This window comes from Trichechus manatus, unplaced genomic scaffold (assembly GCF_000243295.1).
Source record: "Trichechus manatus latirostris isolate Lorelei unplaced genomic scaffold, TriManLat1.0 scaffold00021, whole genome shotgun sequence".
Classification (NCBI taxonomy): domain Eukaryota; kingdom Metazoa; phylum Chordata; class Mammalia; order Sirenia; family Trichechidae; genus Trichechus; species Trichechus manatus.
In genome coordinates this window covers 20036185-20053108 of record NW_004443957.1, presented here as the reverse complement: position 1 = coordinate 20053108, position 16924 = coordinate 20036185, and the positions used below count along the sequence as shown (strand labels likewise).

Here is a 16924-nt window from a genome sequence, read left to right as displayed (position 1 = left end):
CCTATGGAGCACAGTTTTACTCTGACACACGTGGGGTTGGCATGAGTTGGAATCAACTCCACAGCAACTGGTTTGTTTTTTTTCTTATAGTGGTGGAAGATGAGTCCCCTAGTGGCTGCAACAATGAACTCAAGCATACCAATGATTATGCAGATGGCGCAGTACCAGGCTATGTTTTGTTCTCTTGTACATGGGGTCGCTGTGAGTCAGAGTCAACTTGACGGTAGCTAACAACAACAACATGCAAGAAGTATAACTACTGTATTTTCACACAAATAACACACGGTATTTTCATAAGTGCTGCTATGCCAATTTTTTTTACATGTTGCTGTAAAAAAAATTAGTATAGTGTACTTATGAAAATACCTTATAGGGGAGAGGGTGCAGGCTGGCAAACAAACATAAATGGCATGTATTACTTGGTACTCAAGTGATGAATTCCTTTATGGGGGGGACTTTACAGTTATAACCATTGGGAAAAATGAGTCATGCCTACCTGCCCACTGCTCCAGTCGCTCCCATCACCAGAGCACTCAACAGTTGCTGATCAGAAATAGATAAAGAGTATTCACTTTCATGAAAAAGAGAAAGGAAAAAAGTGCAATATAAAGAGCTAAATAAATTGCTTTGGAAGGAAACTAACCTGCTGAGGTATGCCAGAGGATGACTTACCTCATCCACCCCAAAAAGGAAAGCAAATTGTCGCTGCTGATTCTGATCAACACATTGCCCAAAGTCTAAGAGATCTGTGTCGCTGAATTTCAGCCCTTGGAAGGTGGGGATCTTATCCTGAATCCCATCCAACAATTCCTCAGCACGAACTGTGCAAAACAATCAATGCTTCATTAATCTGCACACCTCCAGAAAATATCAAATAACATCTCACACAACCTCACACATCTCCACTGAGCTGCCATGGCCTGTGGGTGGGTGTGGACTGGGCATCATTACTTGCCCCCAACTAATAGTTCCTATGTAGTTGCCAAATTATAGTCCAAAGGTTTAATAAGTGGATATTTATAAAGCATACTTCTGTTTTGTCTTTTAAGATGTTAAAAATAAATGAGAATTAAACAATAATCTCCTGAGTAATGTCATCTGACTGTAATAATCTTCTAGCTGGAAAAGTACAGTAATGATTAAGGAGAAAAAAAAGCTAGCAGAAAAATCAGAAGAGAGTACCTTCCTCTGTGCCAGGCACTGGCAATACAGTAGAATACAAGGTAGACACAGCCTGTCTTTCCCATGTAAGAAAAAGGGGTGTGTGTGCAATAGAGACACAAGGTTGAAGGGGCAAAGTGTGTCTGCTAGGGGGTCACCTCTTGTTCATGCTTATGAATTTCCATTATAAGTTGATGTAAATGACTGATGTCGTTGTTGTTGCTAGGTGCTGTCGAGTCAGTTCCAACTCACAGCGACCCTATAGGACAGAGTAGAACTGCCCTATAGGGTTTCCAAGGAGCAGCTCGTTAGCAGCCAGACTCTCAACCACTACACCACCAGGGCTCCAAATGACTGATAAAGACTGGGATATTAGAGTGACTTACTTTGGAGCAACTGGAACTGTCTAGTCAAAGGTGTTATGCTTTTGTGCTGTGAGGAAAGTTTGGGTGGAGTGGGCTTACTTAGTGAGATAGGGTAAAATAAAATGTGAGAGGTGGAGGGAAAGGAACATCAAAAGGCGCAGTACTTACTCTTTATCCCCGTCAAGGCTGGAATGTGATAGTAATAAAAAGGCAATGCAGGAGCAGCAGCAGCTACCTCCTTTAGGAAATTAATCAGGACATCTGGAAAACAGGAGAAGAGTCATGATATGAACAAGTGTAAAGCAGTGGCTCTACCTGGTAAATAAATAAATAATCTAATGAAATGCAACCATCATTCTTGGAAGCCAAAAGTTCTTGACCACGCTTACTAGCTGTTATCACTACTGCAATGTCTTTGTAATTCACTTCATCAAAAATCTTATTTTCCTTTCTGTAGAGGGGCCAAAATAAGATTATCATTTTCCTACCATACTACACTATTATTTAAAAATTGGTACAAATGTTCCCACACATTAAGAGAAGATCATCAAATATTTTTATAAAAACCAAAAGCCTTTCAACTGGGAGATAGGATTCTTATCTTCTTACTCCAGAAGGACTAAGTGTAGTCAGTGAGCCACAGAGGCTTGCATTAAAAACAGAACAATAAGATTAAAACTGAGAAGATTCTGTAACAAAAAGATGAACAACATGTGCTTAAAGAGGGATGTTATAAGAGTAGTGACACATCTCACACTAATTCAACCAGAGTTCAATTCTTTCTTCTTTTGGGAGAAATTCAGATACATCAGAAGACTGTTCACTCTAGTTTACTGAGTAATTGGGATTTCCTACATGTCATCCAGTATGACTTTCACATGCAACATTACCTCAGATGACAAATAAATTCAGCCGACTTGCTTATACTTTGGATGTCGTCAGAGACCAAGAAAGAAAATTTTATGTACTCCATCTGAATACTGTGATGGCGTATTGTGTCTATGATAAGATAGTTTCTTATGTGTGAATTGTGCATAATTCATTATTTTTCTTTTGTTCACCTTCTGGGAAAAGCATTTATGTAAAATTTCTAAACACTATGTGAAAAAAACTTCTAAAACGTTTGTTCTAAATTCCCAAATTAGCAATATTTTAATTCCTTATTTACATTAATAACTATTTTTTCTCTACCAACAATAGTTGACATTTCATGATGATACTGACCTATTATATATTTAGTTATGGATTTAATTATTCATGCAGATAGCATCTTGTCTAATTTTTATGCTTTTAAGATTTGTATTTCTTTTTTTACTTATCAAGAAGTATTAAAAAGGATTAGTTTATTTCAAAACCTCAAGTAATTTCCATAGAAAAGAGAGTGGAGAAGGAAAAAGCAATAACTTGATATTTTGGAAGACAGTGGATATTTCTGTGAAATCTCTTTTCAAATCCATTATTCAGTCATTGCCTTGAATAGGACAGTAGTCCCAAAGTGCTCATCACTTATATTCTTCACATACTTTGTCATGTGACCTCGACACCCTATCCAGCTGAAAGAACCAGGAATGGACACCTGACCTACACATAAGCACCTGTAGGCTGACCAGGGGACTGGTGGATGGCCCAATCAGATAATGTGGCGAAAGAGTTGAGGCCCTTTAATGTGGTCTCCTCTTTTATGGATCCAGGTAGCAGAAATATTCCAGAGAATCTCATGCTTCTAGTCTATAGGACTTTACTTTTATGAATTAAATATAACCGTTTTGGATGGAGGCAAAAAGAAGGGGGGGACCATGTGAGACAGTGTGCGTTCAGACCTATTGTTATGGACTGAATTATGTTCCCCAAAAAGACAGGTTGAAGTCCTAACCCCTGTATCTGTGAATGTGACCTTGTTTCGGGGAAAGAGTGTCTTTGAAGACATTATTAGTTAAGTTATACTGCAGTAGGGTGGGGCACAGTCCTAATCCTTTCTGAGTAGTGTCTTATAAAAGGAGAGAACAGACACAAAGAGGTACAGACACAGGAAGACATCATGTGAAGATACACCCACAAGTCAAGGAACACCAAGGATTGCCGGCAGCCACCAGAAACAAGGAGAGAGGCATGTAACAGTTCCTCTCTCAAAGCCCTCAGGTGGAATCAACATGGCTGAGATCCTGATTTGGACTTCTAGCCCCCAGAATTGTGAGGAAACAAAATCCTGTTCTTTAATGCCACCCACTTTGTGGTATTTTATTATGGCGGCCCTAGGTAACTAAGACCTATCTGCTTACCTTTGTTCCATGGCTTCAGAAAGAAAGGTGCAATGACAGCAATGCCATCAGCTCCTATTTCTGCTGCATGTTTGGCCTTTAAAAGAAGAAAGAAGACCATACTGGAGAAGTGATTTATCATAGTCCCCCACAGCTTAGATATTAGAGTTTAGCAGCAAACATTTTAAATTTGCCAACTGATGCACCACTGACAAGTGGAAAAGTTAACCAAACTTAATGATAAATATCACTGCCAGGAAAGCCCCAGGTTTCAAAGTAGAGCTCCTTAGTGGAGATAAACTGTGCACTTAATCTTTTCTTCTTCGGACTTTGTCAGTGAATACAGGTGACCCTGATGGTATTTGAAATCTGGTGGCATAGCTTCCAGGTTAAGGAGACATGAGCAGTTCATTTTGGTAAGTTCTCTGTTAATAATAGAAAAACTTGCAGATGTAATTTCTCTTCTCTTGTTCATCCCACTGGGTGATATTGTCTTTCCTGTCCAATGACATGACAGTCATATATTAAATTTTGTATTACAGATGAGAAGGGAATACAATTGAAGAAGGTTGAGAAGACAAGGATTATACACATCACAGAAGATACACTGCACCATCATCATGCAATCCTTTTGTGTTTCAGCAATTCTCAACTTTTCCTACTCTTCAAGCCTTTACCCAGCTTCCATCCCCTTATGCCCGGAAGATGGCCTTGCCTCCTTATTCCCAGAGGAAAATGAAGTTGGCTCAGGTTCTGCTTCTTACCTGCAAACTTAGCTATATCTACATCCATCCTTACTTTCCTTGGAGGAAGAGTTGCCTCCATCTCCTATCCAAAGCTCTGCTACAGTAGCCATCACCTTGGGTTATGGCCCTTTCTTTATGGCTCTGTGCCTGCCTCTAGACACTGCTCCCTAAGGTCCCACATCTTATTTTCTCCAGGACAGCATCCAGCACGTAGCAAAAATGCTGCTGACTTTAGCTTCTGCATAAAAATAGAGGCCTCTTGAGCGGTCTCTCCCAGATGGATCCGCATACATACCAGTTCTTGCGACTCCTTCAAGCTTAGTGCTCCCACATGAATCACCACCTGATCCAACCTGCAAAAGACAAAACACTGTTGGCAACACTTGAAGTTTAGTAGTAAGACAGAAAGGAGTACGGGTAGGCAACATTGCGTTGTCCTGGTTTGGGCTGGTTTTAGCAGTTAGCTAATGCCTTATAAGGAAGAAAAGCCTGGTGATCTATTTCTGACAATCAGCCAGTGAAAACCCTGTAGATCACAATGGTCCCCTCCGCAACCGTTCATGGGGATGATGCAGGCCCAGGCAGTGTTTTGTTCCTTTGTGTATGGGGTCACCATGAGTTGGGGGCCAATCTGACAGCAGCTAACAATACAATGCCTTATTAATCTCAAGACTATTAAATTCTACATTGGCCTATTTAAAATTAAGGTAATTAAAAGGGTTTATGGTGATCTTTTTACTATAGACCACCAATATCATGTTACTGAGAGGGTGGCTTTGATTTGAAAGTTCTTAGGATGATTTTGATTTCACAGTAGAGAAGAGTCAACTCTGTAGAAGCGTTTTCCAGGTAAAGTTCAAATTATACTCCATTTCCTCCTTACTGGGGAGTCATTCCTGCAACTGCCTTAGTTTAGAGCCGCTAGGAAACCAGTATGGTTTTACAGTTTGCATATCACCAGCAGCAAAAATGTATGTTGAAAGCTGTTGAACATGCACAGAAATTAGATTAGCGTAGTGTCTCATAAAGTTAGAGGTGGAAAACTCAGAGATAATTCAGTCTAAGCCTGTTATCTTACAGGGGTGGAAACGGCCCACAGAGATTAGTATATTATAAACATGCTTGCATAAAAACAGCTCTAGGCTGTAATAAAAGCTGTAAAATCTATAATTCAATTCCAAATGGAATAAATGATTTAGTTTAATAATGTTTAGAAGCAACAATTTATGTGTCAGACATTATATATTATTTTTGTAAATAAGTGGTATTGCATATATTTATTTATATATTTGTTGATTTAAATGAGAAAATGTACACAAAAAAAATCAAGATGCCAATGGTGAATGGAGCACTAGGAAAAATATCTGACTGGGAGGAGGTGAAAGGTGGCTGTTAAGATCTTATATTCCCTGAAAAGTATGGAAGAGAATTTCAATTTCTGTGGAATCTAGACTTTCTGGAGCCATTGAGGCTAGATGAACCCCTGAAACGATTGCTGTCTCAGTCATCTAGTGCTGCTCTAACAGGAATACCACAAGTGGACAGCTTTAACAAAGAGAAGTTTATTCTCTCACAGTCCAGTAGGCTATAAGCCTAAATTCAGGGCATCGGCTCCAGGGTAATGCTTCCTCTGTTGGCTATGGAGTAAGGTCCGTGTCATCAATCTTCTCTTGGTCTGGGAGCTTCTCTGTGCAGGAACCTCAGGTCCAAAGGACACGCTCTGTTCCTGGCACTGCTTTCTTGGTGGTATGAGGTTCCCGTGTGTCTCTGCTCGCTTCTCTCTTTTATATCTCAAAAGATATTGGCTTAAGATACTGTCCAATCTTGTAGACCTTATCAGTATAACCTCATCATAGTGATAGAGTTTACAACACATAAGGAAACCACATCGTATTACAAAATGGTACACAGTCATACAATACTGGGAATCATGACCCAGCCAAATTGACAGATATTTTTGGGGGACACAATTCAATCCATGACAATTGCCCTGAGATAATCTTTAACCCTAAACCCTTAAACCAAAAATATCTCCTAAAGCCTTCTTTAAACCAAATGAAAGTCTAACTTAACTAGTAAAGAATGTCTGTGGTGAGCACTGTGCTTTTTCAAAGAACTTCCAATATGTGATCAAATTGACAATAGCAACTCAAAAGATTAGATGCAAAGCTTAGGGGAGAGTGAGTTTATGTCAAGAGAGAAACAATTTGGAAAAGGAGGGTGAGAATGGCTGCACAATTTGAAGAATGTAATCAATGTCACTGAATTATACATGTAGAAATTATTGAATTGGTGTATGTTTTACTGTGTATATTTTTAACAACAATAATAATAATAAAAAGATCTTATACCTCAGAGTTAGACAGTCGTAACTGTTACTAACCAGCTGTGAACTTGTCAGTAAAGCACTTAAATAGCAGTACCTGCCTCAGGGCTGTTGTAAAGATTCTAAGAGTTCCTGAATATAAACCACAGCATGGTACCTGACACATTGTAAATGCTTAATAAATGTTAGCAGTTACTACTGCTAAGCCTTAAGAATAAAACCTTGGAAATCTGTAAAAATAGTGAAAAGAGTGAAGACAGGAATCATTAGGCAAAAAAAAAAAAAAAAAAGTCCAGGGAATATAATTTAAGATTCAACCAAATAATCAAATTCTGAAACCAGTATCTGGTTAATCCATACTTGAGTACTGATTTTGACTAAGCTTGTTTTAGATGGTGTATTTGGTGGTGACATGTACACAAAGATAGGTATAATATCGAGATATTTTTTGGTTGGAGAGAGAAATAAAGAGGTTCCTTGAAGAGTACAACCAGGAACCAACCATATGAGAAATTAATTTACTGTAAAAAGTTATTTGCTATCTTGTAAGTCCTTAAAATTTGGCCAAAAGGAGGCTGGTTCTATGTGACCCCATGGGGAGAGGCCACAGTTAGCACTCATCTTCTCAGAGGGACGATGACCAGAGCTCAGCCATTAATTTAGGCATTCCAGTGAGTCTTCTGAGGGACTCTGGATGATAAACATGCTGTCCTCATGGGGTGGAGACACCACATGCCCACTTAGACCCAAACATTTATTGAGTCCTCCAAGGATTCTTGGTTTCCTATGTCTTAGGTAAAATGAGACCTAGCTGAGAAGTGACAAGTTCAGGTTTAGATTTTTAAAAGATAATAGAAGACTTCTGAAGGGAAAAAGGAAGGGTGACCAACCTGTTTTACTCTCACCAGCTTTGTTGCATGATCTCCTTAATCTTGCACCCCCCTCAATCCCCAATCCCCCAACAATCTCCTAGCTTAGGTTAAACCAATCATCCATTCCATCCTCCCCTTCCCCTGGGCTGCATGCAGGCAAAGCTATAGAAAACCACCACGAGGCTTTACTACAAACACACCTGAAATTTCCCAATTCAGGAGAAAGAGGCTCCCAAAGGCCTTCTGTCTGTCAGGACTCAATTCCCTTTCCCATTCCCCACAGTGGCTATTTCAAATCCTGGCTCTTCTCCTCAAGCTCTAAATTCCACCCCAACTCTTTGTTTTTGGCCAGTGTCCTAGCCTCCTAGACACCAATGATAAAGAACCTTACATGCATGGAAGCCCTCACTTTTCCTCCTCTATACCTCTCAACATACCAACATCACCATCCATGCTTTCCTTCCAGCTTCTTAGCTGTCTTCTAAAGCTACTCTCTCTAATTCTGGTTTTATTACAAACCCCCCTCTGAGGCTTTCCACCAGTTCTCCACTCTCTTTCCTACACTTTAATCTCTTCTTCTCCCTGGCATGTCCTTTCAGCATAGAAACATGCTCAAGACTTCCCCACTTTAAGGTAGAAAAACAAAAACTATCCTTTCAATCTTGCCTCCTCCTTAATCTGTGACCCCAAACCTCCTTCCCTTTACCAGAAAATTCTTCGTGAGAATAATCCACACTCAGCTCCCCCACTTCCACATACTGGCTGCAGTCTATGCTCACTACAGTCTAGCTTTTGCAGGAAAAAACCTGACTACCCTGCTCTCTCTGAGGTCACTGGTGACTTCCTACGTGTCAAACCAAGTGGTCTTCTCAGTCCTCCATCTACTGACCTTTGCAGAATCTAATAATTATTATAACAAATGTTACAATGAACATGATGTCTGCTGCAAATAATTATAGCTACTTATTATATAATACGTAGCACTATATGCCAGGAACTGTTCTAATCCTTACCACAACCTTTTAAGTACTATTATTATTCCTATTTTACAGATGAGGCACAGAATGGTTAAGTGACTTGCCTGAGGTCACGGAGCTAGTAAGAGGCAGAGCCAGGTCTCACACTTGGGAAGTCTGGCCTTACCAACCAAAACTAACCCCGTTGCTGTTGAGTTGATTCTGACTCATAGTGAACCTAAGGGACAGAGTAGAACTGTCCCATAGGGTTTCCAAGGCTGTAAATCTTTATGAGAGCAGACCGCCGCATCTTCCTCCCACAGAGTGGCTGGTGGGTTCAAACCACCTGCCAACCTTTCAGTTAGCATCTGAATATTTTAACCACTATGCCACCAGGGCTCATCTGGCCTCACAGTCTTCTTTCTTAATTACCATGCTACATTGGTGGTCTCCAGAACTATTCTTCTCTCAGGCTTCAGTGACAGGGTTCACTCCTGAGCTCCCTCCTGCCCTTCTGGGTGCTTTCTTTCTCTATTTACTTCCCTATCCCAGTTTCTGGTGCTTTTCCTAATGTTCATCCTTAGCCTCCTCTTTTCTCATTCTGTTCATGATCTTTAATCTTTCTGGGCCTAGGATCTGACTGAAAATTATCTGAAAGCTGACGGATCACCAGAAAATGCTTATGTGGACATGCACCCAAACTTTCGTAATGTCAGAGTATTCAGCAAGGGTGCTCAAAAGTCATTTAAGAACTCCCAAGGTATTCATGGGCTTCACACTGATGATCTCTGTTTCAGGCTCACTTTGGACTTAACCTCCAATCTTTTGCCTCCACCTAAGGCAACACCAATCATCCTTCTTTGATCCCTATTTATATGATTTATCAGACGGACCAGAGTGTTAGCTTTTTACTCTCTGACTTCCCCATTGGACTGTAAGCAACCAGAAGTCAGAGACCCTGCTTTATTCTACTTTGTATCCTCAGTGCCTAAAACATAACATGATACCAAAAAAACCAAACCCATTGCCGATGAGTCAATTCTGACTCATAGCGACCCTACAGGACAGAGTAGAACTGCCCCATAGGGTTTTCAAGGAATAGCTGGTGGATTCGAACTGCTAACCTTTTGATCAACAGCCAAATGCTTAACCACTGTGCCACCAGGGCTCCATGAATAAAATGTTAATTCAATGTGCTTACTGAATGTGCTCATTGAATGGACACTGTCCTGCTTGTTTTACCATGGCACAAATTGTTACAGTAAAAATGTATCACACTACACTGAAGTTCAGAGAACGCACAATGTCCCAGAACACCACAAGAGGAAACACCGCAAAGAGCTTGCTGAGTCATAGGCACAGAGAAGACTTGTAAGGAAAGCAAGGGGCCACTATAAGCATCAGGCTCCCATCTTGAGATGGGAGTTCTTGGGATTCACGTTCATTAGATCCAGGAGTGGGACATGTTCAGCAGAAGAGCCAAGGATACAGCAGAATCAGTCACCAGCATTAGGCAAGCCTCCCCTTCCTCCCTTCTCCTCTTATCCCTTTAACCCAAGGACAAGTAACTCAAGGGATTGACCTTGTAGATGAGTAACAGGCAGTTTTCCAGAGGGAACCTGGTAGCCAGCTGGGCCTTGCAGTCTGGCTGTCCTTCCTTCCTCACAGGAAAGGAAAGGCAATCCTCTGCCTCAGCTCCTCACAGAAGTGGCAGGATCCTCCCCTATCGCTACCCTCCCACATCCCACCCCTCGAATCCTCCACCCACAATTGGTCCTGCTCATCTTCCCACAGCTCACCTTGAACCTGGCCTCTCTGACCAGAAGGCAGGGAGACTGTGTCATTGGGGAAGAGTGTCACTCAACACAGTTCCTACTAGTGGGTGGTTTTTATCTTGGCAGAGCTACTCACTTGTTCCTCCCTTTGGTCACCCACTCCTCTGCAACTTGGCGACGCTCTGAGATGCTCAAGGACAGGCCTTCTCCCGTTGTGCCATTCACTGCCCAAACAAAGAACCAGTCAGTGGGGCCCATGAATACCTTTTGCCCCTCCAATGACAACTCTGGAAGTGCAGAGGAAGGGACGTGGGAGCACCAGAGGATATGTTAACGTCAACTTTTACCTGACCCTGGTGATACTGGAAAATAGCAATGGTTAAAGAAATCTCCCCACCCTTTGTATTCAGGAAAACAGCTTACTACAAATAGCCATCCTCTCCACATGACTTAGATAGGACTCATGGATGCCCACTGTTCACCTATGACAAGGCCAGACACGGACCCTTCAGATTTCCATTCCTTGCCTCATAAATGAGTAACTGAATTGCTTGTCCCCATTGATCAATCAGAAACAAAGTACTTGTTAACCGAACCTTGGTTAAACTTCTTTCCTCCCTCCAAGTTCCTAAACTTTGGCCCACCCTCAGCTTGAGCCAACATACTCCCCTCTTTAAGGGCCACTCTCAGAAAACAGGCTGACCTCAGCATAAAACATTCTGACTTACTATCCAATGATGTTGCTGCTCATCCTATTTCCTCATATCTGGGTTTTTTCAATCCTTGTTTTCTCTCATCTCTACAAAAGAAAAATTTTTTTCCCTATCTCTTTGAGATGCTTGCAGATCTTATGGTTGGAGTGTTCTCTCTATTGTACTGCCCCCATACTGTAATAGTCCCTTTCCTCCTTTTCTTTCTGAATAAAGCTTCTCCCTATCAAAGTCTGGATGTGTTTTGTACTTGACAGCTTGAATCTTGGAGTGGGGAGGGGATGCCATGTTTCCACTCCCACTTCAGACTCAGTCTCTTTTTCAACCTTCACCTTGCCAAAAGCAGCGGGAAGGTTAATTATGACTTGTAATTAGAAATCTGTCCTTATCATCAGGGATCCTGAATGGAGACAGACATAACTACCCACACTATAGGCCAATCTCCAAACCTCACCACCCAGTTCAGTGTTTGGGATTGAATGGCAGGAAAATGAACACCATCCAGTACTGGGATGTCAAGGAGGTCATAAATGGGAGTTACTCATGAGGGCACTGGTGTTTATACTAGAGATCTAAAACTACCTCTGTCTATAGTCTGACATGGTGGCAGTGCTCCAGGACAACTCAATTTTTTATAACAATTTATAAGGAAATACAAAGGAGATTAGTCTTTCTTGTTCCAAGCACACTGTTGTATATTTATTTATTCTCACAACCACCTAGCAAAGTAGGAGTTATTATTCTCATTTACATATAAAATATGAGTTTCAGAAACACTAAATAAGTTTGAATCCAGATCAGTGTGATTCCAAACCCATCATCTTTCCCTTTACTACAACTGCTTCATAATGGATCAAAGAAAGGATGTAAAGGTACTAGGATACATTACTGGGGCCTAATGCATATGGAAGCATCCCTGTGTGCCACAAACAATTTCTGCTTGACGACTAACTGAAAGGTTGGTGGTTCAAACCCGCTTAGTGGTGCCACAGAAGAAAGGCCTGGCAATCTGATTCCGTAAAGATTATAGCCAAGAAAACCCTATGGAGTAGTTCTACTCTGTAACACATGGGGTCGCCATGTGTCAGAACTGACTCAGTAATGGGTTTGGTTTTTGTTTCTTTAATGCATGTAGTGGCACTCTGGCTGTCCAGGCACTGAGCATGTGGTTGGGAGGGAGGATGAAGGGGTGTGGGAAGAGTGCTTTTATCACTCTCTGCAGTCTTGATATACTTCAAGAGTGTTCCTGTAGAAGGGATGTTCCTGCTTCTTCACTATACTCTTTGAGGAGTAAGAACCAGGCTTCTTACTGTGGTTTGGAGCTCGGTTGAGGGGGGCCCTAAACGGTTTTGTAATCAGGTTTCAATTTTGATATGTGGCCTGAACACCTTTTCACAGTTTTCACCTGCCCTGGTAACAGCCACGGTGCCTCCAGTTCTAATGGGGCTCCTTTTGGTCTGGGTCAAGGTGTAGTGTCCTTAGAATGACAAGAGCCCAGAACACAATGCAAGGGGTAGCTCAACTCCAGGTAAGCAGAGTTCTCAGGCTTAAAATTTTCAAGGTCTGATTTTTTTTTTTTTAACTTCCATTGTCTATGAAATAAACGGAGATGACTGCTAGACCTGTGATTCCTTTGGATGCTGCATTTACAGTCTTCCTTACACTCATAATTTGAAAGGTCAGGTGAAGATGGAACAAAGCCCGTTTTTAAGAGCTAGAAAGCCTGGGTTTAGTTGTTACTCTACCACTTCTTAGCTGAATAGCCTTAGGCAACCTAAGTAATATATCTGAGCTATAGATTTTCATCTCTAAATGAGGATGAAAATAATACCTTAGCTGTTTTGAAGGCATACCACCAAATTAGACAATCTCTTGAGGTGCTTTGTAGGTTGAAAATTGGTGAGTCTACAAATTCACAAATTGTGTTAGTTTAACCAGGCTCAGTCATAACCACCAGTGATACTGTGACCTCCTGACTAGTAATCAGGAGGGAGCTACCTTCTAAGGACTGAGCTAGAGAGATGTGAGAGAAATCCCTAAAGAAAAACTTACCAAAAATGCTCTTCACTCCCTGTTCTTCCACAAGATAGTCCACATACTGACCAATTACTGAAAAATTGATTTCTCTAAAAGACAAGGGGAACAATGGAAAGAACACAAATTTAAAGTCTTTCTTATTGTTACCTCTTGTTAACCTGATTATACTAGACCTAAAATCAAGTCACTTGTGCTGAGCCCCCCACGTCAGCAAACCAAAACCAAAGTTTCTATTTCTTGTAAATGCCTAACCTTCCCAGGAGGCGAAATGACTCCCCCAGAAATGGTAACCTAACCTAGCCAATCAGGACTTGCCTGCTGAGTTTAACTTCGTTCAAAAATTCCCCTTAATCCCAAATAAGGAAAGAAAATGCCTGCCAGTATATTTGCCCAGTATAGCTTCCTTGTACCGTGTGTCTGTGCTTACAAAAACCCGTCTGCTCTGTACCATGCTTTGGAACTTGTCTGGCTTCCAAACCAGATGTTCTCCGTTCCTGAACTGAAAAATAAAGTTTATGAGTTTGTATACAAATTTAATATTGTGAAAATTTTATTTTTAATCTTAGACATGCAGAACTTTAGGCCCCACACAAACCTACCCAGTCAGAATCTGCATTTAAACAAGATCCTCATGTGATTTGCATGTGCTTTGCAGTGTGAAGCACTGACCTTGTAAGGATTTGATGCTTAAGGCACCAAGGACCCTTTTCCTTAAAATCACATTGATTTTAAAATCTAGAAACTGACATGCATGCAAATAGTATAAAGTGACCTGTTCTGAATCAAAATGCAGGTGGGGTGGATCAGGAATGGAGAATGAAAATCCAAAGAAAAACTGTGTGGCAAGTCTGGGTTACATGTTGCCAAGAACACATAGTGCCAGTTAGCTGCCTCTTGTACGTCTGTCAGTGGGGTCAAAGAATCCTGATTTATTTTTAGCCTTATTAACATTCGTTTCATCTTACTGTGTTCCTTAAGAAAGAAAACCAAAACAAAATATCTGATGCATCTAGGAAGAGACACCAAAGGGAAGGCGTCAACAGGAACAGGATCCATCAGAGACAGAATCGAAAATGGCTGACTCTGATTAAAGGGCTAGTTGCTAAACGAATGTACAGGCAATCACTGTCCACGATGTGCAAAGAGAAACCAAGCCAGCTAGTGAAGTAGAGCCTGCCATTTGGGAAAAGATATACTCCACTGCAGTTAAGAGGCACCGTGGAAGAAAGGCCTGGTGATCTGTTTCCAAAATATCAGCCACCAAAAACCCTATGGAGCACAGTTCTACTCTGATATACACGGGGCTGCCCTGAGTTGGAACTGACTTGATGACAACCACCACCATCATCAACAACAATCATGCATTTATAAGGCCTCCAAAGTGTTGGAGAAAAGTTACTAAAAACAAAATCTATTCTCAATTCAGAAAACCTCTCCACAAAAATAGAAGAGAAAGAGAAGTTTTATTATTGAATAAACATTAAACCAGAATGTGATATATCACAAGTAATCTACTAAAGAGATTACAAAGACAAAAAGGAATCTTAACCATTATATAGCTAAGCGGATACAACCCACTGCACTCATGTTTTTAAGATAGTATTATTAATTTTTTAAAGTTCTATTTATTCACTCTATCTGCCCAGAGGACTGAGAAGGACAGGGCATATGATAGCTTATAAAAAAACAAAAAAATCTGTTGCCATCGAGTCAATTCTGACTCATAGTGACCCTACAGGAGCGAGCAGAACTGCCCCATAGAGTTTCCAAGGAGTGTGTGGTGGATTCGAACTGCCAACCTTTTCGTTAGCAGCCGTAGCACTTAACCATTATGCCACCAGGGTTTCCACTATAGCTTATAGGAACCTGCAAACATTTGCATAATTTTTTGACAACAGTAGAAACAAAATGACTTTTTCTGTCAGATTTAACATGTTTTGGTACGTGGCAGTCTGCTTCAGTAAAGACTTACAGCCTTGGAAACCCGATGGGCAGTTCTACTCTGTCCTACAGGGTTGCTATGAGTCGGAATTGACTCATTGGCAGTAGGTTTGGTTTGGTGGGTTGTGGGTATTCCCAGAGAGGGAATTATGTATATTGAGAATCTTTATCACTGTCTGAGCATCAGCCTTTGAGGCAGGTAAGACCTCAGGCCAACCAGACATCATCCATACCACAAGTAGACAAAATCTCTTACCCTTAGTAGGCACTGATTTTGTGAAATTTAATTGTCACCACGTTCTTGGTAGAGCTGGTCAGGGAAAGTTTCCTACACTTAACTTGGGAGTACCCTGTAAAGAATTCTGTCGACAAATGGCACATCTCTTTAATAGATTCTGAATAGTTTTATCTTTTTAGTTGGCATAGTAAGAATCTAGTGCCTTCAACAATTCTCTCTTACTCAGATGATCTTGTTGATGACACAACACTGACCAGGCAGATAGGGATTGCAGTAACAAAAATTATTTATTTAGATAATTCCCACCGTCCAATAGAATTTCTTTTAGCCCCCTTTTTTGATCCAATTGTCCATTTTTTTCCCATGAAGCATACTTTTGGAAATGAATAAAAGTTTCTTGTTTTATTAAGAGTGGGGCTTTTAAATTTGGGGTTGGCCGTGGTTTAACAGTAGCCTTTGTAGCTCTGTCAGCAAAATCGTTGCCCTTAGAAATTTTCTCATTCTGCTCTGTGTAAGCTCTACAGTGAAGTACTGATGTCTGAGTAGGAAGTTGTAAAGCTTCTACCAGATTAGCTATCAATTTGCTATGAGATATTTCCGTTTCCACTGAAGTCAAGAATCTCCTAGTTTTCCAGAAATTAAGAGACTATGTAAAAACCAAACCAAAATTACAAGAATTATTAAAGGGAGTCCTTTGATTGAGAACAAACAACATCAGACCACAGGCTGAATCTAGGACACAGGACCGTACCAGCCTGATACCAACCTAGGAAATGAATTCTCAAGGACTATTCAAAACCAAACGAGTTACAACAGGGAACCAAAGAGGTTAATCTGGAAATGACAACAACATCAGGACAATAAAAGAGGGAATAAACGGTGTAGGCATAGAACCTTCTAATGGAGAAGAAGGCAAGGCGATACCAAATAATAATAGACTGGTTCAAACCTGAGAAGATAAGGCTAAATTTCAAGGAAACCACAAAGAAAGTTAACAAGCCTACTCAACAAAATAAAGAAGGAAAACATAAAGTCTCAGTAAAAACAAAACCTATAAAAACAAAAGAAATGAAAAAAATCCACAAACAAAAGGAATTCAGCACAGGAGAGTAAGAGGAACAAAGAAAACATCAGCACCACAAAATGACAGCAATAAATTCACACCTATCAATAATTACACTGAACATAAATGGCCTAAATGCACCCATAAAGAGACAAAGAGTGATAGAATGGAAGAAAAAAATAGAATCTATAAATATGCTGTCTACAAGAGACACACCTTAGAAACAAAGATGTAAATTTATTAAAAACCAAAGGATGGAAAAAAGTATATCAAGCACGTAGCTACCAAAAAAGAGGAGTGGCAATACTAATCTCAGATAAAATAGACTTTAAAACAAAATCCACCATAAAAGACAAAGAAGGACAGTATATAATGATTAAGGGGACGATCCATCACGAAGACATAACCACAGTAAACATCTCATCTATGTACCCAATGACAGGGCTCCAAAATACATAAAACAAACTCTAACAGCA

General features: G+C 40.6%; 1 protein-coding gene across 16 annotated transcripts in view; it reads right to left on the bottom strand.

Annotated features, from left to right (window-relative positions):
* Nucleotides 1-16924, bottom strand: part of NPL (N-acetylneuraminate pyruvate lyase) — a 50018-nt gene that overhangs the window by 12458 nt on the left and 20636 nt on the right. For 12 of the 16 annotated variants that reach the window (XM_004372896.2, XM_023728103.1, XM_023728100.1 and 9 more), the window contains exons 3-9: nucleotides 13222-13295; nucleotides 10596-10683; nucleotides 4826-4883; nucleotides 3806-3881; nucleotides 1695-1787; nucleotides 673-821; nucleotides 497-543 (exon numbers count right to left, since the gene is read on the bottom strand). In XM_004372896.2, coding sequence (XP_004372953.1) covers nucleotides 497-543; nucleotides 673-821; nucleotides 1695-1787; nucleotides 3806-3881; nucleotides 4826-4883; nucleotides 10596-10683; nucleotides 13222-13295 — 585 coding nt within the window. The remainder of the gene's footprint in view (nucleotides 1-496; nucleotides 544-672; nucleotides 822-1694; nucleotides 1788-3805; nucleotides 3882-4825; nucleotides 4884-10595; nucleotides 10684-13221; nucleotides 13296-16924) is intronic. The other 4 variants (XM_023728108.1, XM_023728112.1, XM_023728110.1 and 1 more) reach the window with 3 other exon arrangements.